At 46.5% G+C, this 24,459-nt stretch overlaps 1 protein-coding gene across 2 annotated transcripts; it reads right to left on the bottom strand.

Annotated features, from left to right (window-relative positions):
• Positions 1 to 9,389: 9,389 nt before the first annotated feature.
• Positions 9,390 to 23,209, bottom strand: WDR73 (WD repeat domain 73). 2 transcript variants are annotated; one of them, XM_060005371.1, is made up of 8 exons: positions 23,164 to 23,209; positions 22,562 to 22,629; positions 22,161 to 22,249; positions 19,936 to 20,024; positions 19,240 to 19,304; positions 13,167 to 13,331; positions 12,474 to 12,833; positions 9,390 to 11,366 (listed from the first exon to the last, which is right to left on the bottom strand). In XM_060005371.1, exons 1-8 carry the CDS (start codon positions 23,202 to 23,204, stop codon positions 11,131 to 11,133), a joined length of 1,113 nt encoding a protein of 370 aa, XP_059861354.1. In that variant the 5' UTR covers positions 23,205 to 23,209; the 3' UTR covers positions 9,390 to 11,130. The 2 variants fall into 2 exon arrangements, with proteins under 2 accessions (XP_059861354.1, XP_059861353.1); XM_060005370.1 differs by lacking the exon at positions 23,164 to 23,209 and adding an exon at positions 22,998 to 23,143.
• Positions 23,210 to 24,459: the final 1,250 nt, after the last annotated feature.

Below are 24,459 nucleotides of genomic sequence, written 5' to 3'. Positions count from 1 at the left end.
AGCCTCGGAACTGTCTGTGTTTCCCTACATTCCCTGTCTTAGATTTACATGGAGTTACTTGAGAGGAAAGCATTCTATTGGGTTATTTGGAGGAGGGAAGAGGAGGAAAGATCAATGCTAAAGGCTGACTTTCTAAACCATACCATACCCTACTCTTCCTCCAACATATTAGGTTGAACCAAGGGAGATTGCCATTTTTGGTCTATAAAACTAGCGATTTCATGATTCAACCGAAGTAGAATTTTTGCATGGTTGAATTACTCCAAACTGCCAGCAGGGCTGCTGCAGAGCTTTAAAGCTCATACCGTATCCTACAAATGTGAGACCGGGCCTAGAAGATCGTGAACCAGGGTGATAAAGTGGGTGAAGTCTTTTCTGTTTGTAAATATGTCCAGAGCAATAACTAGGAACCATGGCGTTGATTAAGAAGACTCCTGGTTGGAGGAGTTACTGCTCTATCACCTGCCTCTGACGAGCTCACTAGTTCCCGTCTGTGCTCAGGTGCCCAGGTCCGACGGGGGAGGCCAAGTGCAGGTCAACAGGTTCTGGTGATTTGGGCATCTCTCTGGGAGCAGAGTCCCTGGAGGGCCTCTGACATACACAGCAAATGGTGCTTGGAAATAAATGGAACACAGTTTCTCCCTCTTAAAATAATTTCCTTGTGTGTTTGATTTTAAAGGATTTTCCCACAACTTTCCTGAAACCCATCAATTATAAAACAAAGCACAATCTACACATAGTACAATTTTATCTAAGTAGATTTATAAAGTATGATTATGAAGTAATTAGTCTTTCTTTAAAAAAAACATAAAAGAACTTATCTAAATAAGTATCTGTCAAAAGTAGTCATTTTGATGCACTGTGGACTTTATATGTTGTTGCCATTGTTGAAGACATCCTTTGGGTTTTCCTTTAAGAACTGTCTTCAAGCCACCTTAGAAAGCCTCGTGTCCGTGTATCTCCGGCACACAGAGATACACGTGGGGAAGGCTGGATAAACACTGACAGAAAAGACAGTTTGCTTATTGTCTAGCCTGATCACCTCCCTTATCCACGAGAGGTGACTCTGCCCAGTATCTCCTTTCCAAAAAGGGACTGACATCCCTTCAAAGCATGTCAATCTGCTGCCATCGAGGAGACTTTTCAAAGAGCCTTTTTTGGAAGATGGTTTTTCCAGGTATCCCTGGGAGTTCCCTGGTGGGCCAGTGGTTAGGACTCCACGCTTCCACTGCAGGGGGCATGGGTTCAGTCCCTGGTCAGGGAACTAAGATCCTGCAAGCTGTGTAGCATGGCCAAACAAACAACAACAAAGGTATCCCAGAAATCTGAGCTTAGAGTTTTTTGTATAGCCAGGAAATAAATCTGATATGGAATATTTTCAATAATTTCACTCTTTTCAATGAGAAAGTCTTCACTTAGGTGGAAGTTCATCATACTAAAACCTAGTGTAGCTCTGCATTATAAAAATACTTTGGAAGTAACCAGATTTCCTTTTAGAAAATTTGCCATCATACTTTGGAATGATCCAGAAGATTCAAATATAATATCCATACAATTTCATCTCACATGTGTTTTCCCCTTAGCAAAATAAGGGAACGTTGAGCTGGAGATTGTAGATATTTCATATGTATTTTATCATCCTTAGAGCAATGTGACATGTTAGTTGCTTTAAGTAACGTTTGCTGTTAGTACTCCTACATGGAGTACTTACAACAGTGAGTTAAGCGTGGGTTAGTAGCCGCATGGAGATGTTTCCCAGTGAACCAAATGTAATATGATGATTTTTACAGTGTCCTAATTTTTTATTTGAAACTGTAGCCATCCATTCTCTTGCTCAAAAGTGTTTTGATTTACCTTTTCGCCTGCCACTGTGCTCAGCATGAGCTAAGCTCTGCAGGCTCTTATTTTTAACTCAATTCAAACTCATAATTATGCCTTTAAAGTATCTGAACCAGACAAGCAGGGTGGCTTTTGGAAGCTACTTGAAAATCCCTCAAGAAAAAAAACAAAAGTTATAACTGGGGATGCATAAAATTCACTTATTATAAAAGTTGCAATTAGGTGACACAAATTATGCATTGCCAAATTTTTATCGAAGAAACTCATAGCAAAAATACCTGTCCTTATTCTCATTTACAGATAGCAGGAAACACCGGAGTTGGGTCTCAGGGCACTGATCCTGCTTAGACAAAGCTGATGCAAAATATTAACCCATCAAATAAATGAATTCTAAGTGAATCCTGTGAGTGGAACGGTCAAAGGGAGAGACATTTTAATCAAATGTATTCTGAGACTCGAAGCCCCAGGGCAGAGACTTGTGTGAGACTGATGTCTCCAAAGAGTATAATAAGCCACGTGGGACTTGCAGACACGACTGTCTGGTGAGCGTGACCCAGGCCTCCCAGCTGACTCGGCCCAGGGCAGGGGGCTCCCACTCGCCTGCTTGGATAACTTTGCACCACCCTCAGAGACCATGACCTTCTCCCTTCACTTCTCTTCAACACAGCTATAATCAGTCCTCCAGTCAAGAACGCAGAGTGAATATTCTAGTAGGAGCCAAGTTTTCTGACATTTCTTGTGTGTCAGGCCTCTAACCACGTTATTGCAGGGGCTCATTTACCCATTTCAGCCACTTCATGAGGTGCTACTATGATTAGGCCCATTTTACAGAGGGGGAAACTGAACACAGAGCTGGGACTTGGGCCCTGAGCTGTCTGACTCCCAACCGTGCAAACTGTTGGTAGCTACAGCGTATGTGGGGTCGGGCAGTGAAGTCAGTACATAAGGGAATTATTGTGTATGGTCGAAGTTAGTCTGTGGACTCCCTTCCATAGCCCATTAGGGAAGGGCAGCCTCTCTCAGGCCTGTGAGGTGCTTGAATGCTGAAAGCCCATAGGACAAGGGCGCAGCCAGAGGAGGGCTGGAGTGGGGCTGGGCCTTCTGAAGCACGGAGCCCTGGCATCCACTTTTTAAAAACTGTGGTAAAATAAACATAATCTAAAATTTACCCTTTTAACCATTTTTAAGTGTGCAATTCAGGGGCATTAAGTACAGTTGCACTTTTGTGCAACTATCACTATTATCCAACTCCAGAACTTTTTTATCATCCCAAACTGAAACTCTGTACCCATTAAACAGGAACTCCCCATGCCCGCCTCCCCCAGCCCCTGGCAACCACCATTCTGTTTTCTATCTCTATGAACTGGCCTATTTTAGGTTCCCCATGTAAGTGGGATCATATATTTGTCCTTTTGGGTCTGGCTTAGTTCACGGCATCCATTTTGCCCAAGTCTAAGGGTGGCACTGGGCAGAGAAGATCTAAACCACTCATTGGCTGGCTACACTGAAATGAATCCAGAAAAGCAGATGAGCCATACAGGCAGGCTGCCGCAGGTGTGAGCGCTGTATCACGTGCCCTCGCTCTTCCTGCCTGGAGGAGGTCTCCACCCCCTCTTCCAGGCCATGGCCGCGGCCAGCCGCCCTCTTACGCCGAATCCTTGAGGGACTCCCAGCTCAGCGCCTGGGCACAGCACGCAGGGCCAATGCTGACCAGCTACGGCCCATTTTCTCAGCTGCAGTTCCAACTTCCTGGGGCTATGCCTTTTTCCACTTGTACTTTCCTTTGCTGTTTCCTCTGCCTGGAACGCCCTACCCTCTCCTTGGCCTGAAGGAAAGATGCAACCCAAATATCACCTTTCCTGATCACACCTGGTCTCTAGCCAAGCGGAGGCGGATACTCAGCCCTCTGTGCTCCTACAACACACGACCCCTTCCCTCTATGGGTGTTCCCCCCAAATCCCCCACCAGTGGGGCTATATTTCTATATCTCTGTATCTCCTATCCCAGCATCCAGCATGGTACTCGGCGCACAGCAATACTCAGTAAATGCTAGTTGAGAGAATCAGAACCTATAGCATCACCTCCTTCTCCCACGGCTGTGGGAACACCTGCTTCCCTCCCTAACCTCCAGTGACTCGACTCGTTCACAATAACCAATCATGGAGATCATGTGTGGGAGGGGCGATCATGTTTCCTTCATTCATTCAACCTGTGCTGTGCTCTGTCTCAGCCTGCCAGTTTCTTTCTCACCTCTGCTTTTCTCCACAGGTGTCTCAGTCTCTGAGGCATGGCCTCTTCCACAGACCCTTGTTCCTGCTCCCCAGAAACCCAGCCCCACCCACGCGGAGCCGACCCTGGCCCTGACTCCATTCTCCCTGGTGGACTGGAGTTCTGTGTTATGTTGTTCAAATTCTCTGAGAGAAGTTCAGATTGGCTCATCCTAGTGAAAGGATTTGGGTCCCTGGGTCACACGTCCCTCCCTGGGCCTAGCCGCTGTGGCCGGGCGGGGGTGGCTGACTCACACTTTCAGAGGACCTGGAAGAGTGGGAGGCAGTTCCAGAGAAGGGCCTGGGCTGAGGCCCTAAAGACACAGCCTTTAAAAGTATCCCTTGCTCCCCTGGACACGCCTCAACATGCCTCCTCCTCTGGCCTGGTGACACCCTTCTCACCTTGACACATTCTGTTCTGGAACACATCCTTCTGAGCACACATATGCAAGAGCTGCCCCAAATCGAATTACTCACCTTCTTTACGTTGCTATTTGCAGGGTTTCTTGCTTGCTCCTCTTTCATCCTCTCTAAATAGCTGCTTGGTCTTTCTTGTATCCTTGAGCTTTTGTGAGGCCAAAACAGTTCCTAAACTTTCTCTGCCGTCCATGCTGCTGAGTCTTCTGTCCCGCTGCCAGAGTGGATCCTGTGCTGATGTCAACGTGAATCGCTTATTTTCTTTCGGTCCCTTAAGGGGTTCTCTGGGGCATCTTCCTAGAATTGCTGAGAGAACCCCAGGAGTTCCTCCCTGTGGAATATGTCCGTTCTCAAAGAAGCATTTTGGCAGTTGGAGGTGGGGATTTGTGCTTGTCATAAAAATTGGGGGCACATCCGGTGTGCGGTGACGGGGGCCACGTAGATGCAATGCGATTGTTGAGGCAGTCCTGCACTAGAGTCCTGCCGGGCATTCTTGGAGGGCGGTGATCCTCAGCCTGGTCCACAGACTTGCAGCGTGCGTATCACCCGGGAGCTTATCTGAAGTGCAAATTCTCCAGCCCCACCCTCAAACTTGAGGTGGCTTTTTAATGTGGTGACTTGGTTGGGCGGAACCACATGCTCCAGAATTCACTCCCCTGTGTGTTTCCGGGTAGAGTGGACCACGAGAGACGTTTCTGAGTGAGACGTGGTGGGTGGAAGGGAAGCCGCAGCCGCTCTGGTTTTACGCTCGGGCGTTGGCGCAGGTGCGGCTGTGACTCACCGGTCAGTGTGGATTATCTACCTGCAGCTGCTCCACCTTCCCGTGACCTTCCTTAAGCTTCTCCCACCCCTAGGCCGGGGGCGTGTTTAGCTCAGTGATGAATCGTGCAGGTGACCTGCATCAAGACTGGAGACAGCGAGAGTTGACAGGTTCCAGCTGGTCCTTACCATCCCCTTCCTGCCTGCCCTGTGGGCCCCAAGCTCCAGCAGCAGATGGACAGGAAGACAGCAGCCTTACAGAGACTGTGGGCCCAGCTCCCACAGGTACTGTGTGTGTGTGTGTGTGTGTGTGTGTGTGTGTGTGTGTGTATGTGTGTGTGTAATAACTCCTATTGGTCTGCTTCTCTCACAACACCCTGAGTAACATTCCTACTGATCAGAAACTCTGGGAACGGAGCCCAGCAGTTTGTGTTTTAACCAGTCCCCTAGGTGATTCTTATGCATATTACAGTTTGAGAACCACTGATGTAGGGGAAAACCTTTTTACAATTATGTGTGCCTAGAACCTAACTTTTTTTCTCTCTCTTTTTAAAAATTTTATTTTATTTTTATACAGCAGGTTCTTATTAGTCATCAATTTTATACACATCAGTGTATACATGTCAATCCCAATTGCCCAATTTGTCACACCACCCCCACCCCCTGCCGCTTTCTCCGCTTGGTGTCCATACGTTTGTTCTCTACATCTATGTCTCAATTTCTGCCCTGCAAACCAGTTCATCTGTACCATTTTTCTGAACCTAACTTTTTACAAATACACAAGGAAAGTTTTGCACAGCTTTAATACACCTGAATTTCCCAAAAACTCAACTACTGCGTAAAACTGGAGAAAACAGTACTTTCTTTTGTTTAGAACTTTCCAAAGAGTTGTTCACCAATTCAGAAAAATCATCTTCTTGACACTTGGGTGTTAGTCACAAATGCAGCACACCAGTCTGGCTGTATAATCATGGCTGTCCTGCTCTTGATGATTTTACTACATACATGCAAGCATCTGATTACCTCATTATGTGAAAGAATGAGCATTTACACTGAAACACAGAATCTTTTGTATTTTATTCCCTTATAGTGATTTTGATATTAGGTTTGTAAACAATCAATATTCCCTGTAAACTTTTATTTCAGGATAGTAAAGGGGTGTTTAAAATACTGGTTATATACCATACGACCCAGCAATCCCACTACTGGGCATATACCCTGAGAAAACCATAATTCAAAAAGAGTCATGTACCACAATGTTCACTGCAGCTCTATTTACAATAGCCAGGACATGGAAGCAATCTAAGTGTCCATCGACAGGATGAATGGATAAAGAAGATGTGGCACATATATACAATGGACTATAACTCAGTCATAAAAAGAAACGAAATTGAGTTATTTGTAGTGAGGTGGATGGACCTAGAATCTGTCATACAGATTGAAGTAAGTCAGAAAGAGAAAAACAAATACCATATGCTAACACATATTTATGGAATCTAAAAAAAAAGGGGGTCATGAAGAACCTAGGGGCAGGACAGGATTAAAGACGCAGACGTACTAGAGAATGGACTTGAGGACACGGGGACGGGGAAGGGTAATCTGGGACGAAGTGAGAGAGTGAGAGAGTGGCATGGACATATATACACTACCAAATGTAAAACCGATAGCTAGTGGGAAGCAGCCACATAGCAGAGCTCGGTGCTTTGTGACCACCTAGGGTGGGATAGGGAGGGTCGGAGGGAGGGAGATGCAAGAGGGAAGAGATATGGGGATATATATATATATATATATGTATAGCTGATTCATTTTGTGAATAAAACAGAAACACACCATTGTAAAGCAATTATACTCCAATAAAGATGTTTAAAAAAAAAGTGTTTTCACCAAAATCTTAATATAGTTTGTCTACGGGGAATAAACAATAAAAATGTTCCTGGTTTGTAATAATAAAAAAAAATCCAGAATGAAGCCATTTATTTCCAATACATTAAAAGCTATTTGTGTATCCTTTCTTTTTAGTCTTTTTGTAGCTTGTGTCTGTTTCTAATAACCTATGCCTGTTAGGCTATTCTATTTAAAATTATACTATCTTTTGGAATTCCATTAAAATGAGTACATTTCTCCCCATTGAAAAAAAAAATATTGGTTATAAAAGGACCGTTGTGGAGTATAGTGTTGAGGCCACTGTCTAGTGTGAAAACCTGAGCTTAAGAGAGTGTGGTGTTGTGTTTGAGCACAGTTTCTTGGCCAAGTTTTGTTATTAGGATTACAGTACCTTCATAAAATGAGTTTTTAGATTTTTTTATGTGAAATAGTCTCTATAGCATGGGAATTTTCTGTTCTTTAAAAGTTTGAAAAAAAATTATTTACAAAATTGTCCCCCCTCCCCATATTCTTTTTGGTGTTATTCCTTGAGTAGTTTTTTCTTTCTTATTGGATAATTCAGATTCTCTACTAAAAAAAGAAATTTATAAAAATCAATGTATATTTTCAAGAAAATTAACTGTTTGAGATTTTCAAATTAATATTGTGCACACTATATTCTCTTATAATTCTTGTTCTCTAGATCTGTTGTGATATCCTTGTTCTATTTTCTTTATTCATTTTATTCCTTTTTCTTGCTTGAGGAGGTTTGGCTGTGGTGCCAGTCATTTGCCTGTTTGTCCTCAGATCCATCCTGGCCCCGTACCCTGCTTGCTGCATTTCCCAGGCTCCCTTGCTGACAAGCTCCTGCCAGGTTTGGTCCATGGTACAGGCAGGATGTTGGAGGGTGGAAGGAGAGAAGCCTGGGGACTTCGTTCTCTGTACTTCCTGTAGTCTAGCTGTTTGCAGTCTCAGATCCTGCCACGGCCCCAGCCACAGCCCGGCAAGATCACTGTGCTCAGTTCCCACTGGGAGGCCCCATTCCTGGGCTCTGGGCAACACACCCACCACCTCCTTTAGGGCCTCACCTTCCCTTGCATCCTCTTTCAGATTCCACATAATGAAATTCCCTCCACTGAATTATCTGGTGTGGATTCAGTCTTCCTGGCTGGACCATGACTGACTGATGTATCAGTATTTTTCAGAAAAGTAGCTTTTCTTCTTTTAAAGTTTTTTTTTTTTTTTTTTTTTTAATTTGGCTGCGTTGGGTCTTCGTTGCTGCCCATGGGCTTTCTCTAGTTGTGGTGAGCGGGGGCTACTCTTCGTTGCTGCTTGTGGGCTTCTCATTGCGGTGGCTTCTCTTGTTGCAGAGCACCAGCTCTAGAACGTGGGCTTCAGTAGTTGTGGCTCATGGGCTTAGTTGCTTCAATGTGGGATCTTCCCGGACTAGGGCATTCCCTGCATCGGCAGGCGGATTCTTAACCACTGCGCCACCAGCGAAGTCCCTAGAAAAGCAGCTTTTCAATTCATGTATCAATTCTACTATTTTCTAAATTATTCATCTCTTTTACTTGGTGAAATAATATAGTTTAGCCAGTGCTATGCTGGTAATCCAACTCTCTTGAAAAAAAAAAAATCCCTGATTTGTCATATAGGTTTCCTCTTCTATCTGAAAGCAGAGCGTTCCTGTTAAGCTTAAGCCGAAATGGCGCACAGCAAAGAAGAAATTACCTTTTTCTGGAAATGAATCTATAGAATCAGTTCTCATGGGGCAATGGAGGGGAAGAAAAGGATTAGAAAGAAGACTCCAGACGATGGTAAGAAGGATCACATCTTGAGTCTGAAATTGTTTAATTACATCTCTCCAAAATGTAATGCTCGGGCTTCCCTGGTGGCGCAGTGGTTGAGAGTCCGCCTGCCGATGCAGGAAACACGGGTTCGTGCCCCAGTCCGGGAAGATCCCACATGCCGCGGAGCGGCTGGGCCCGTGAGCCATGGCTGCTGAGCCTGTGCGTCCGGAGCCTGTGCTCCGCAATGGGAGAGGCCACAACAGTGAGAGGCCCGCATACAGAAAAAAAAAAAAAAAAAAAAAATGTAATGCTCATTCATTACATTTGTTAAATTAATTAAAAAAATCATTTCATTGGAAAAATTATTAGGTTTTTCTTACTTCAAAATAATTCCTAAATGCTATGGGTCAAATTATACCCCCTCCCACCCCCATAACCCCCAATGTAACTGTATTTGGAGATAGAGCTTTTAAGAGGTAATTAAGGTTAAGTGATGTCATAAGGGTGAGGCTCTAATCTGAAAGGACTGGTGTCATAAGAAGAGACCAGGGCTTTCTCTGCAGGAGCACAGAGAAGAGGTCATGTGAGCACACAGCAAGATGGTGGCCACCTACAAGCTAAGAGAAGAGGCCTCAGGATGAAACCCACCTAGCCCGCACCTTGATATTGGACTTCCCAGCCTCCAGAACTGTGAGAAGGAAATCTCTGTTGTTTTAGACCCCAGTCTGTGGCATTTTGTTATAGGAGCCCAGCTGAGAGCCAAAAAACCAGAGCCCACAATAGTCAGTTTGTTTGGGGTGATGAAAAGTTTTGGAAACAAATAGTGGTGCTGGTCATGCAACATTGTGAATGTAATTAATGCCACTGAGTTGTACACTTAAAAATGGGGAAAATGGCAAATTGTTAGATATATTTTACCATAATCTTTAAAAACTAATAAAGTAGTATACCAAAACCCATTAAATTGTACATTTTAAATGGTTGAATTGTATGGTATGTGAATTATGTCTCAATAAAGCTACTTTAAAAAAAAATCAGAGCCCAAACTGACTAGTAATCACATAATTTCAACAGGAAAATTGCTGGAATTGCTGGAAAATTGCTGAAATTGAGGAATCACATGCAGGTACACTTTCATATTTGCTACGGGCCACCAAAAAGAAATGTCCTTTGGGCCTACTCCCCTGGGGGGCAGGGGTTGGAAAGCATCACCCTGGTGAAGGCCGTGTTCCAGTGAGAACCGCCCAAGAGGAGGGTGGCCAGTCTCTGCCTGAATGCCAGCTGCAGGTGGTACTGATGAGAATGCCTAGCTCCCCACCCTGGCTGTTACCACCTTTAAAAACAGCTGCCCCCAAAGAACTAAGATGCTCCTCTGTACCTTCTGAATTGTGTACCATGTAACCTCTAACAGCTGTTCAAGGCAAAAATGTTTTAAAATTTGGCAATTTAGTAGATAAAAATGGCATAACCTTATTTTAATTGCTATTTCCTTAATTGCTACTGGGGTTGACTTTTTTCATGATTATCTGTCACTATACATTTTCACTTCTGTAGAAAAGTTCACAGAACCTGTTTACATTCGTTGGCTCTTCAGATTCCATGATGTTGTGAATGCAGACAGGGGTAAAACGCTGCCATTTTACACTTGGGGGAAATGGGGCTCCCAGATCTAAGAGTAGCTACGAAATCTTTATTGTGCCATGAATCCTACCAGTTATTATTATTATTTTTTATTATTTATTTGGTTGTGCTGGGTCTTAGTTGCAGCAGGTGGGCTCCTTAGTTGTGGCTCGCAGGAGCCTTAGTTGCAGCACATGGGCTCCTTAGTTGCGGCAGGCAGGCTCCTTAGTTGTGGCATGCGAACTCTTAGTTGCAGCATGCATGTGGAATCTAGTTCCCTGACCAGGGATTGAACCTGGGCCCCCTGCATTGGGAGCGCGGAGTCTTAACCACTGTGCCACCAGGGAAGTCCCCTTACCAGTTAGTTTTAAATATGTTACTTCTAACTTTCCCAACAGTCCTACCAGGTAGTTATTACCAGTCTCATTCTACAAATAAAGAAACTGGGACTGAGGGGCTGGTTAACTTGCCCACAGCCACTCAGCTGGTAACAGGGCTCTGTGGTCACTTGAATCTTGAATCAATATCCTTGCTACACAGCAGCTTCCTAGGGCCTGGGCGGAAAGATGCTGGAGTCAGCGGGCAGCATGGAGGTCCACCCAGTCCCATACGTGCAGAGAGGCATCACTTGCTGCAGACAACAAAGTCCTCGGTTTGCAGGGGTGCCAGGTGTGGGTGGTGACCAGTGGAGCAGTGTCCATCCCATTGCCGTCTAGGAAGATGTGACCTTTGTGAGTGAAGAGAGGTTCTACTTGGCGCCCCATTCCACCCCAAGACGTGACGTCATAGACCTGGACCGTCCCATCAAAACCTGAGGAAGAACAAGAAAAGCGAGCATTGACGCTGAATCTCTGAATGCTCTACGGAACCAAAACAGGCTAGAGGATGATGAATCAAATAGCCACAAGATACTTAAAGGCCAACTGAGGGAATTCCTTGGCGGTCCAGTGGTTTGGACTCTGCGCTTTCACTGCTGAGGGCACGGGTTCTATCCCCGGTCGGGGAACTAAGATCCCACAAGCTGAGCAGTGCAGCCACAAAAATAAATAAATAAAATTAAAGGCCAACTGAAGGGCACGTAACATCTGCCGTCAATGTCAGCAGCTGATGACTCCAAGGAGCTATAACAATAAGCATCTGTTGTCCATCTATCACGTGCCAGGCCCAAGGCTAATCTTGCACTCTCTCTTTTAACCCTCACAACTGTATGAAGTAGGTACTATTATTTTCCCCAAGAAACGGAGGCTTTAGAGACTTTTCAAACCTCTTCCACTTGCCCCCAATTCTAATCCCTCCACATGTGAGTCCCTCTCAGCAGAGGGCCTTGTCTCCTACTTGATGGGGGAAAGAGAAGCCGTTAGAGAGAACTACCCAAGCCTGGTTCTGCTCTTCTGCTCTTTCTGGATCCTGCCGTGACCAATGACCCTCTCCTGCTCTCTCAACTATTCTTTCAACCTCTCCCCCCGTCAGAAGATCCTTCCATCGGCTTTCAGATACCTCATTACACACCCTCATTCAACTAGATACTGCCGGGCCAGACCCAGGAGCCTGCTGACCTAGCTAGCTTGCTGTAGTTCTAAAAGCGAGTAGACTGAGCGGCACCGCTGAGACCCTATCGCCTCTCCCTGGTGCAGCCCGTGGCTGTCCTAGTGTCTTACCATCCGCAGCCTCTCCACCAACCTCAGAACTGAATTCCTGCTGCGACAGGAAAGGCCTGCTACCAGCGTGGGGAAGTCTGGTAGCCAGGATGTGGAAGGGCCACCACTAAAGAACCTGGAGAGCTAATATGGAGCTTTTCTGTGAGCAACCTTAACTTCTGGGGCCAGATTTACTACAGGACTACAGGCTCCTTCCTGAGCACCCAAGAGTCCCCGGAAGAGAGAGATCAAGTGACAGACACAAAATCCTCTCAGCGTACCTGAAATGGCCAAGCAGTTGTCCAGGCCTGGAGCCCAAGTCACTCGCAGCAGCTCTGGGTCAGGGCTAGGCATGGACACTGGGCACTGGACCAAGCTCACCGGCTGGCAGAGATCCCGGGGGTCAAGAAGACAGAGCTGCCCGTCCGAGCCAAGGCTGGCAATGCTGGGCCCAGGGCCCCGGCCCCCAGCTTCTGCACACCACCTCCCTCCAGCGGACCCAGAGCCGGGCCTGAGGTTCTCTGACGGGGTCCACTTCTGGCGGGTGTCGACAAGCCCCAGGCGGCCCGAGGTGCAGCAGAAGGCAAAGGTGTCTGCGTCCAGGACCTGCAGGCTACTCAGCAACTCGTCGTCACTGACACCTGGACGGTGGGGCGAGAGGAGAAAAGTGGCTGCAGTCAAATGGGTCCAGTGGTTTGGCGCCGTTGGCTGGTCCAAGCCCCTTCCTCTGGGCAGCTCCCCACCAGCCCCCCGCCGAGTGAACCACATCCTGCCGCCTTCTCATCTCACACGGTCCGCCTGGCTGGTTGGGTGCCGGTCCCGGGACTGCCTTCCCCAGCCCCAGAACAGGGGCCCCCGAGGCCTGGCCCTGCCTCTCACTCATCTCGTTTCCCCAGCAGCTGGCACACAGGGTTGGATTCGGTTTCCAGCGTGGCTGGGTGGGGCTGGTAGGAGCCGGCAAGGGGCTGCGGTACCTGAGCTGTAGGTGGTCTTCTGTGATTCCAGATCCACCACCTTCAGACTGCTGAGCCTGGCCCCATGGAGGACTCCGGGCGCCGCCGACGAGAAGATGGCCATCCTGGGCCAGAGACGCCCCTCCTTCTCGTGCACATCAATGGTGCTGACAGCCTTAATGACATCTGGGGGAAGATGGAAGTGGCTGAAGTCCAGAATGTTAATGCAGGTTTGAAACATTCCATGGTGAAGGCCTGCCAGAAGGTCAGGGGAGACAGGGCCTCACGGCTGGTGAGAGAGGATGTGGAGACATCATCACTGTGCATTGTGTTTACTTTTTGGTAACTGTCAGAAGCACTGTAGTTTCTCTGTAATTTGTCTTATGAACTGTTTTGCAAATGGGAGATAATGAATCATAGCAGCCATCTCAAAACCTCCCCAGCAGTTCTGGCTTTTTATAGTTTTGCAGAGAACAAATAAAGGAAGAGAAAAGGAGAGCACACGCCGATGATGTTATTTACCCCTTAACTGGAAATAACAGGAACGGAGTTCATGAAGTAATATTATTTCTTCAAAAACATGTCCCATGACCTCAAGCAATTGGCCGAATCCTAACAGGTCAAGGTTATAACACAGATGTCTTTGTCTTCAAACATAAACAGGGCAAGAAAGTCCACATCTTTTTTACACTGAACGTTAAAAAGACATACTTGCCCTCAGGTTAAATCAAATTTTAGCTTTGTTCACCTCAGTCTGCTTCGACAGCAGACAGGTTCCCATCTCTGCATTCTCCATTTATAACATAGTTCAGAACAAGTAGTTTGCTGTACAAACTACTTAAAGGGAGATGCATATTTTCCATTTTATATTTTCTTGCTCCAAGAGGGAGCTCACTGTTTGGTTACACATTCTCTGAAGAAAATGGAGATCTATGTATTTTTAAATTCTAGAGGATAGGTAAGAGGATGAGGAAGGGATGGATGAGAGAAGGAACACTAACGCGGCTTATCAAGCGAGCACGTGGCAGTCAGTTCCCTGGAGACAGTTCACATACAAGGAGTCACAGAAGGTGTGGCCAGGCTGGGCTAGGATGCAGAGGCCCCTTGGGTCCTGCTCCCCAAACCACAGACTCTCAGTGCACTATGTCTAGACTTGCTGAACATAACTGCTCTACCCTAGGAGCCGCGGAGGTCGGAGCAGACACAACAGCTAAGCCTCAGGACCGTGTGTCTCCGGGGAGTGCCAGTGAAGCTGCGATTCAAACCAGCCCAGCACAGCTTGCCTCACTCCCCCAGGCCCTACTTAAGCGGCTCCCTTTTCCCTTTCCAAAGACTTAGGAGCCTGGAACAGATTCCCCAGGACCTGCTGCTCTGAGCCAGGGCTGGTTCTCAGGTGTGATTTGTCCCCTGACGGCGGGGAAGGAGGAGGTCAAGGGACAGCCTGCAAAGACCTATTTCAAAGATGCCGTAGAAAACAAAGGCTTCAGAGCTCCTGACTGGAGAGTTGTGCTCCGTAGTTACAACAGGAAAACAATGCAGGTTCCTCCTCATCCCCTCTCTTGTCAGTGTTAAAATGCCCCCTTTAGGAAATCCACACCAACTAGCCAAATGAAAAGAAAAACTACTACAAAATCAAAGCAAAAGATGCAGTGAGGCACCTCCAAGAACTGGGCAATAAAAGAAAGAAGGCTGTCTGAAGATTAAACCAACAGAACAGGTCGGAGCTGCAGTGGGCACACTCCTTAAGGAGTCAGAATGGCTCCACACCTGCAGTACTGAGCTAACGTATTACCACGTCTAAAGGAAAAGTGGTGCCCATGAGAGGGGGCTGTTCTGCCACAACGGCAAAGAAAATGCTGGGGCCCGTCCACGGCAGAGAGAGCCACTCCAGACTGAAGTTAACTTCAAAGTAGAGGCTGCGGGAGACATTCAGCTGAGGCTGTTAGGTATGTCTCCACCTAAAGACCTTCTCAGTGGACTCCTCAGCCCCAGAGCTGAGAGGAGAGGCCACAGGCCCTCCCTCCAGGGGCCTGGAGAGCCAAGCCTTCACAAGTTCTATACCCTCTGCCTAAGAGAGCTTATGAAAACACCATTTGGAAGCCTCGGAGCTGATTCCTCTTGTTATGGTTATGTTTACCATGCAGGCTTTGACTAGGTTAGGTCTTCTATAGGAAAAGAATAAGGATCTGGAATATTCCACTTTTAGGGACACTTATTTTTTCATTATAAACTAATAAATCTGCGTTCTGGTTTATACAGCAGTCCTGTGAGTCTGGTGAGCGTGTCTGCCCCTAATAACAGATTAGATTTGTTCTGGGTGTGCTGACAGAATCAGATACCAAAGCTGTGGGTCAAACCTGGACCTTGGAAAATTCACCAAGATAATGCTACATTTTTAGGCGTCTAGGAAAACAGCTGGCCAGCCTTCCCCAGATTCTGGAATATTCTGCACTAATATCCAGGGGAAGGTAACTATCTGATTTCCTACTCTCGTATGAGTGTCAGAGCAAGTCTCCTTGGGCCTACCTCTCCTGGGCCTGGGGCTACAGGTTCTATACGGCATCTGGTACCCCAGGCACCGTCAGGACAAAAGAGCTCCAAGGCGCCCCCCTCATCTTTAAACCATTGCTGCCCCACGCAGCCTATTTTTAGGGAAAGATAAAAAACAACTATAAGTTACTGACATAAGGATAGACATAGAGATCACTGGAACCGAACGGAGAGTCCAGAAATAAATCCTTACATTCACAATCAACTGATTTTCACCAAAGGCACCAAGGCAGGTCAGTGGAGAAAGGCCAGGCTTTTTGACAAATGGTGCTGGGACAACCAGACATTCATACGCAAAAAGATGAACTTAGACCCCTCCCTCATACCTACCATACACAAAAGTTAACTCTAAAGAGATCACAGACTTAAATGTTGGAGCTAAAACAATAAAACTTTTGGGAAAAACACTGGGGAAAATCTATGGATTAAGTAAAGATTTCTTAGATATAACACTGTTTTATTATTAAAACGGACCTCATCAAAATATAAAACTTTTATGCTTCAAAGGACACTATTAAGAAAATGAAAAGACAGGGAGAAAATATTAGCAAAACATATATCTGATAAATAACATGTATCTAGAATGTACAAAGAACTCTCACAAGTCAATAAAGACAAAACAGCCAATCAAAAACTGGGCAAAATATTTCATAAAATATAAGCACCAAGAAAGCAAGGAACATCTATGTGAGTGCTTGCTGTTATATCCCCAGAACCTTGCCCAATGCTTGACACACCGGAAGCACACAATGAATAACAACTAAATGATGAAATGTTAGCTACTGCTACAAATAACAGTAATAATAATAATAATAATAATTATAATATTATATTATATATTATATATAATATATATTATATAGTATACATTATATATTATATAATATATATTATAATTATATATATTATAATTATAATTATTATAATAATAATTATTATTACTGTTATATTATATTACTGTTATAATTATTATTATTATTATGTGCCCTTTCATAAGTAGATCTTACTTCCAGGAACCAGATCTAAGCAAAATGGTGGCACAGACTATGTTGCCAGTCAGTAAATACCCTATGACCTTTTTTTCAGAGCCCCTACATACTATACTGAGATCAATTATTATTATCTAACTATAGTTACCACCAGGCAGAGTTATAAGCAGACTTTGAAGTCAGACTACATTTAAGTCTTGGTTCTGCAACCATCTTTGTGACTCTGAACAAGTTAGCCTCTCTGGGAAAGAGTTTGTTCTCAGACTTATGAGAATTTAATGAGATCACACATGGAAGGTGATTAGTACAGTGACTGGAATATAATATACACTCATCAATATTACTGTTACATCTTATAGATTGTTAATTAATCCGAACAAGTATCTATTAAAATGTACAGTGAAACTGGCATATCAAAGGCCCTGTGACAGCATGTTATCTCAGCCTGCTAAGGGGGAAAAAAATAACAACAAAACACCCTTAGGAAGATTTGAATAGGCATTTTACCAAAGATACATGAATGGCTAATAAGCATATAAAAAGATGCTCAACATTATTAGTCATTAAGGAATTGCAAATGAAAGCCACATGATATACAATTTCACATCCATTAGGACTGCTTTAATAAAAAAGACAGATAGGGCTTCCCTGGTGGCGCAGTGGTTGGGAGTCTGCCTGCCGATGCAGGGGACACGGGTTCGTGCCCCGGTCCGGGAAGATCCCACGTGCCGCGGAGAGGCTGGGCCCGTGAGCCATGGCTGCTGGGCCTGCGCGTCTGGAGCCTGTGCTCCGCAACGGGAGAGGCCACAACAGTGAGAGGCCCGCATACCACAAAAAAAAAAAAAAAAAAAAGACAGATAATAACAAATGTTGGTGAGGACACGGAGAAGCAGGAACCCTCATACACTGCTGGTGGGAATGTAAATGATGAAGCCATTCTGGAAAAGAGTTTGGGAGTTTCTTAAAAAATCAAACAAACAAAAAAAAAATTTTAAAAAAATCAAACATAAGTTTACCACATGATCCAGCAATTTTATTCCTAATGTCTATCCAAGACATATGAAGACATAGGTCCACAGAGACTTGTACATGAATGTTCTTAGCAGCATCATTCCTAATAACCAAAAATCAGATCCATCAACTGGTGAACAGATAGACAAATGTGATACATCCATAAATGGAATACTGTTCAGCCACAGAAAGGAACAAACTGCTGATACACGTTATGACATTGTATGACAGGGTGGACCTCAAAAGTACTATGCTCAGTGAACGAAGCCAGATACAAGAGACCACATGTTGTATGATTCCATTGATATGAAATATCCAGAAAAGGCAAATCTATCATAGAGACAGAAAGCAGATTAGTGGTCGCCTGGGGCAGGGTGTGCGCATGGGGGTTAATCGTAATTGGCATGATGGATCTTACTGGGGTCATGAAAATATCCTAAAAGTGATTATAGTTGCACAACTTGTTAAATTTACTAAAAAGAAAAAAATCACTGAACTGTATACTTAAAATGGGTGACTTTCAATAAAATTATGAAAAAATAAACAATCATAACTACAAATAAGTATATACACACACCTGGAAGCTACAGCATAAGACAAGTGACAAGGAAGAAACAACAAAGGAAAGTCCACAGGGTCAGTGACCTCAAAAACCAAATGAGGACCAGAACCACATTCCTGCAGCAGTGAAGCTTGGGGAGAAGCCAACAGCTGCTACCGGTTTCTGGGAAGCATCCAAGTGAGGCAGAGGACCACACAAGCCAAGGGGCAGTTCCAAGAGCGGCTGCCTTTGCCTCTGAGGCCCGCTTCCATGCTGGTCAGCAATGCTCTAACCCAAGGAGGGATGGCAGGGGCTGGATCAGGGCTGCAGGCTTCGGTGCCTGCCTGACAGGGGAACCGCAAACCTCCTGCTGGAGGGGATACTATGAGGGAACTCCCCCGACTCCCAGAGGAACAGGACTAACGCTTCCTGCGCCTTTCCCAACTTTCCTGTTCCTGTTGGGCAGCAGAGCTATGTCTCTGAGTGGGAGACTGGTCAGCCCAGCCTTGTGCTCACTCACTGTTTTCCCTCCCTGAGAGCAGCATGCCTGCAGTGAGAGGTGACCTCCCTGCTGCCTTTGCTCTGCCCCTGCCTGGGGTGGGAGGGGCCCGAACTTCACCAGGTGCTCTGCCTCTGGCTGGGCTGGTAAACTCAATTCCTGAAGCAAGCTATAGGAAGCTCCACCTGGGGCTTGTGTGCACTGCTGTGGCTGCTAATTCACCTTTGCTGCATTAAAGTAGATACTGCATTTAAAAAAAATTTTTTTGGCCACACCATGTGGCATGTGGGATCTTAGCTCCCCGACCAGGGACTGAACCCGTGCCCCCTGCAGTGGAAGCACAGAGTCTTAACCACTGGACAGCCAGGGAAGTCCCAGTAGATACTGCATTTTAATTCCCACTGGCTCTGAGTCTGTTTCTTAACTGGCTCAGATTAGGGATTGGGGGTGTGAGAATAACAGGCTTTCCTACAAACCCAATCCCGCCGAGTCAAAGTCACTTACCGCTGTCCTCTGCAACCTGCCACACCTGCAGGTAACAACCGGGAAGGCCACTGGTCACCAGCAACCTATTCAGGATGGATAAGAAATCTCAGCCCAGACAGTGGGGAGCTCACCCATACAGCCCTCAGCCTCTCCCTCTCCAGCCCACTCAGCTTGGGATTCCTACACTCCCTGTATCAGGAGAGCTTACGCAGGGAGGGGGCATCAAGATCAGTCACCCTCATTTAACAGAGGAGGAGCAGGCTTGTTCCCCTTTAGGGACAGGTCCACAGCTCACAGAGAGTCGTGGGACTGAGCCCTGGCTTCCACGTGGCATGAAGTGTGCTAGAGGACCCAGCAGGGAGCCTGAACACAGAAGCCTCACCCAGAGGCTCTGGCCTCTGCCAACTGAGCTATTAGCCCCAACTACCCACCACCAGCTCTCTGAGAAGCTAAGAGCATCCCTTCTACTTTATATCTATTCCCTAGAGCAACGCCAGCAATCTGTGGGTTACCATAGTCAAGAGGTCTGTGAGGGACCGTAAAGCCACCGAGCACTGGTTTCTTTGTATTCCAGATCTGTGTGTGCACATGCCCTCCCATGTGCCCCTGTGCTGAGGTGGGATGGGGAGGGGTGGTGATAAAGATACAGGATACCCCTAAAGTTCCAGCCACTCCATCCTGAATGGAAGGTCTGGGTAACAGAGCTGACCATACCTGGTGTCTGGCACATACTTCAGATCAAAGACAGACCTGTCTGAAAATCCTCCATGGCGTACCTTGAAATCTCTTTCAGGGAATAAGCCCTAAAATACAAAGGGGTGGCCAGTCAGATAGGGGACCGCTCTCCAAAGGAACGTTTCAGACAAGTTCTAAGTAAGGAGCCATATCCCAGCCTGGCAGGAAGCCATGGAAGCCGCTCAGGTGGCAATGATGCTTCTCTGGGCAGGGCCTCAGGGTGCTGTTATTTGCAAATATTGGTCTCAGCTGCTCACACAGATAGCTTCCTTTCTTTCCTGCACATCCAAAACCTTTCTTCTAACCTTTCACCACAGCACAAGTGTTATATTCCAAGCCTTCTTAGAGGAGTCACAGAGGCTTAACAGAGAAAGGTGGAATGTATCAGCCAACTAACACAGCCCCATTCCTCCCCACACCTCGCACTGGAAGTTAGGTGGGTTCTTCCAGCAATAAAAATACAACTGCCAGGACGTCCTTGGTGGTTCAGTGGTTAAGAATCCACCTGCTAGTGGTTAAGAATCTGCCTGCCAATGTAGGGGACATGGGTTCGAGCCCTGGTCCGGGAAGATTGCACATGCTGCGGAGCAACTAAGCCTGTGCACCACAACTACTGAGCCTGTGCTCTAGAGCCTGCGAGCCACAACTACTGAGCCTGCGTGCCACAACTACTGAAGCCCGCATTCTAGAGCCCGTGCTCCGCAACAAGAGAAGCCACCGCAATGAGAAGCCCACAAGCAGCAACGAAGAGTAGCCCCCGCTCACCACAACTAGAGAAAGCCTGTGCAGCACCACAGACCCAATGCGGCCAAATAAATAAATAAAATAAATAAAATAATTAATTAAAAAAATACAACTGCCAATTATCCAGTGCTCACTGTGTCAGCCACCCTGTTTATATGACCTGGGCAGTATAATTATCCCTGTTCTAAAATGACAAAGCCAAGGCATAGGGAGCTTAAGCAACTTTTCTAAGGTCACAGGGGTTACGTTATACATCTGAACCCAAGTCTGTCTAACCGAAGGCCATGCTCTTAGCCACTAGACTCTACTATCTCCACGTGAGGAACCAGAGGCAGGGGAAGAGGAGGTGGCCACAAGAGAACAGAGGGAAAGCCAGGGGTGAGGCAGGAGGTAAATCAGGTCTCTCATCAAGGCTCAATTTTGGTGAGCTCCTGACTCAGCTTGAGGGGTAGGGATGAGGAAGATCAAGAACATTAGGAAGGAAATTTACCCAAGGGCAATAAAGGCAGGACTGATTTAGCCAATGAGCCTGAGTGATTTTATAGTAACATTAGGCAGCTATCAACTCTTCGTGACACATTCTTATCTCTTGGCTTCTGGATCACTGGCCTTTTCTGAGACTCCTCCTACTTCAAAGACTATTCTTTCTCAGTATTCCTTGTGGCTTCATCATCTTCCTCCACCCATCCATTTCTTTTTTTTTTTCTGTTTTTTTTTTTTTTTTTTTTTGCAGTACGCAGGCCTCTCACTGTTGTGGCCTCTCCCTGTTGTGGCCTCTCCCGTTGCGGAACACAGGCTCCGGACACGCAGGCTCAGCGGCCATGGCTCACAGGCCCAGCCGCTCCGCGGCATGTGGGATCTTCCCAGATCGGTGCACGAACCTGTGTCCCCTGCATTGGCAGGCGGACTCTCAACCACTGCACCACCAGGGAAGCCCCTTTCTACCCATTTCTTAAGTGTTCTCCCTGATGTTCTGTCTTTAGCCATCTTCTCCTCTTATTCTTTATATACTACACATTCATCCTAGGTGATCTTAACCATTCTAAGGTTTCAACCACCCTTCATACTCTAATTGCTCCCTAAACTTTTTTTTTTTCCGGCCGTGTGGCACGGCTTATGGGATCTTGGTTCCCCGACCAGGGATCGAACCCGGGCCCCCTGCAGTGGAAGTGTGACATCTTAACCACTGGACCACCAGGGAATTCCCCCTAAATCTATTCTTGATAAAGTATAATTGACTTCTTGCTCTAGGAGCCCTCTGTAAATCACAGGATTTTCTGTACAACCTACCTCTGTGCACATTTGCCTCCCTTTATTAGACTATAAGGGCAGGCCCAGGGCTTACAGTTTTTCTCTTTCTAGTATCCAGGACAATATTTAGTAGACAATAGGAGCTCCATAAAGATTTAATAAATGAGTAGAAGTAGACACATATACTCAGCATAAATATTTCAAGTTACCTGGTTTTCTTTTACAGAAAGTCTGAGAGGTAATATCAGATGAAGAATCTCATTTTTTTTCAGGCTTTCATAGCCAGCAACCAAGATTCCTGGAAAAAGAAGCAGAATAAGCTGTGACAAAGTGCTAGAAAGATTCTGGACCACAGCTGGGTCCAGACACTCTGCCAAATCTCCCAAAGCAAAGACAAACTCTTCTGCCATTGGTATGCAGCCTTGTACTGAGGGATGGAAGATATCTAGATCTTTCTTCATAAGAGAAATATAATGCTGACGGGGCATGAAATTGCTACAAGTGACCAAGAGGCCCTCAAGCTCCCAGAAGAGGGGTTGGGTCCCTCTGGGCTGAGCTCCTGAGTTCCAGCTTGAGGAGTGGTTCTTCAGGGCCAGGCAGGGCACATCACCTTTGTCACCAATCCATTCAAGGACTCGAGTGGCTCCCGAGAGGTCGAATGCATGGAAATCCTGGTACCTGCATGATAGGGACACAACATCACACGATGCATTGCACTTTACAGCTGTTAAAGAACCTGAGATGTTAGCATGGTTCGGCAGTTGGGGGCCCAGGCTCTGGAATCAGGCAGAACTGGGATCAAGCCTTGTTACACATTTCATCCCCTGTGTGACGGGGGGCAGGCCAGTCACAGTTTCCCTGAGTCTCGTCCTCATCTGTAAAATGGAACTCCTAGAGTACTCAGACTTCCCAAGGTTGACGTGAGGAATCGAGATAATCTTTGTTTAAGGTTTAACCCAGAGCCTGGCGCAAAATAAATAGTCACTTATGTTATTATTATCCTCCACAAGCACTGCCCCTACTAGTACTTCACACAATTTGCGCACACAGGAAGGTGCCATTTCCCAGCTGCGGGAGTCGAGGCCCAGGCGGAGTCCTCCGTACAGGTCCCGCCCCACATGCCGCGAGTTTCCTGCGTGCTCCATGCCGCGCCCGTCCGCCCCCAAGCCAGCTCCAGACCCGGATTCCACGTCCCAAGCCCACACGATTTACAAGCGCAAGGATTCCACCAGCCAGTCCTCCGCGGGCTCCATGGCAACTGTCGCTTCCGGTACTCCACTTCCGCCTCTGAACCTTCCTGGGCAAGAGCGGCCCTCTCGCGAGGAGTGGGGCGCGGCCTGGTCTGACGCGGGGGCGGGGCCTTAGAGGTCCCTTAGCGCCGCCGCGGACCTGCGGTACCCTTAGCTAGCTATGTCCGGGATTCTCCGGATAAACTCTCCTGGAAACAAGACGAAAATTCAGGGATTCCCAGGATGTCAGTTCCGGGCGGGGCCTGAGGGACCAAATACACCCTGGTTTTATGACCGGGTATTTGCAGATCAGAGGAAAACGCCAGATAAAATACAGGACGCCCGGTTAAATTCCAATTTTAGGTAAACAACGAATAATTTTTTTCGTTTAAGTATGTCCATGCAATATTTAGGATATCTTATACGATAAGATAGGGGCATCCTGCCATTCCTAAGTGCTAGGCATCCACAGAGGTAGGCAGGGGCAGGCCCCCAGTGCCTTTCTCCCTGAAGGGCCTGGGAGGGGTCAGGGTAGTGGTTTTCTCAGAATAACAGCCTCAACCTCACAGAGTGGTCATGACAGTCAAAGGAGATCATAGAAGTAAAGTCCAAGTACCATGCCTGGCCCTGGGCCGGACAGTGTTTTTACTCCCCCACCTCCAGCTCTGCCCAAGACCTCACTTCTGAAGTCCCACCCACTAGGGCTAAGTACTGCTTCCTCTGAGATTCTCTAGTTGGTCTTCATGTTTCAGGCCTTCGAGACCAGTGGCCCTGGAGGGGACATTGTCTGCCTTTAGACTCAGCCAGCCCGAGCACCTGGCCCTTACATCTGAGGTCTCCAGAGGCTGGTGGTTCTTCTTTTTTTTTTTTGGCCACACTGCGCGGCATGTGGGATCTTAGTTCCCCATGGGGCTGGGGATGAACCTTTTGTAGGGAATGCCCCTCCCTTCTTTCAAGATGTACATATTATATGCTAGGCATGGTGGGGGACACAAAGTTAAGTCAGCCACTGGTGCTGCCAGGAAGCTCACAGACTGGCAACAGCTCCTGTTTACTAAGTGCTTTCTATGCATTAGGCATCATGCTCAGCATGTGACACAAATGGTCTCATTTAAGAGGAGAGGGGCACTACTGTTCCCATTTTATGGATGAAGAAGATGAGGCTTGGAGAGGTTAAATGACATTTCTAAGGTCACACAGCTACTAAGTAGCTAGCTTATGAACCCAGCATGCTGTCACCAGAGCCCCCATTCTACCACATTACACTGCCTTCTTCACA

The sequence above is a fragment of the Delphinus delphis genome, chromosome 2 (assembly GCF_949987515.2).
Source record: "Delphinus delphis chromosome 2, mDelDel1.2, whole genome shotgun sequence".
Taxonomy (NCBI): domain Eukaryota; kingdom Metazoa; phylum Chordata; class Mammalia; order Artiodactyla; family Delphinidae; genus Delphinus; species Delphinus delphis.
The sequence above is the reverse complement of the archived record's forward strand: the minus strand, read 5'-3'. Positions and strand labels throughout refer to the sequence as shown.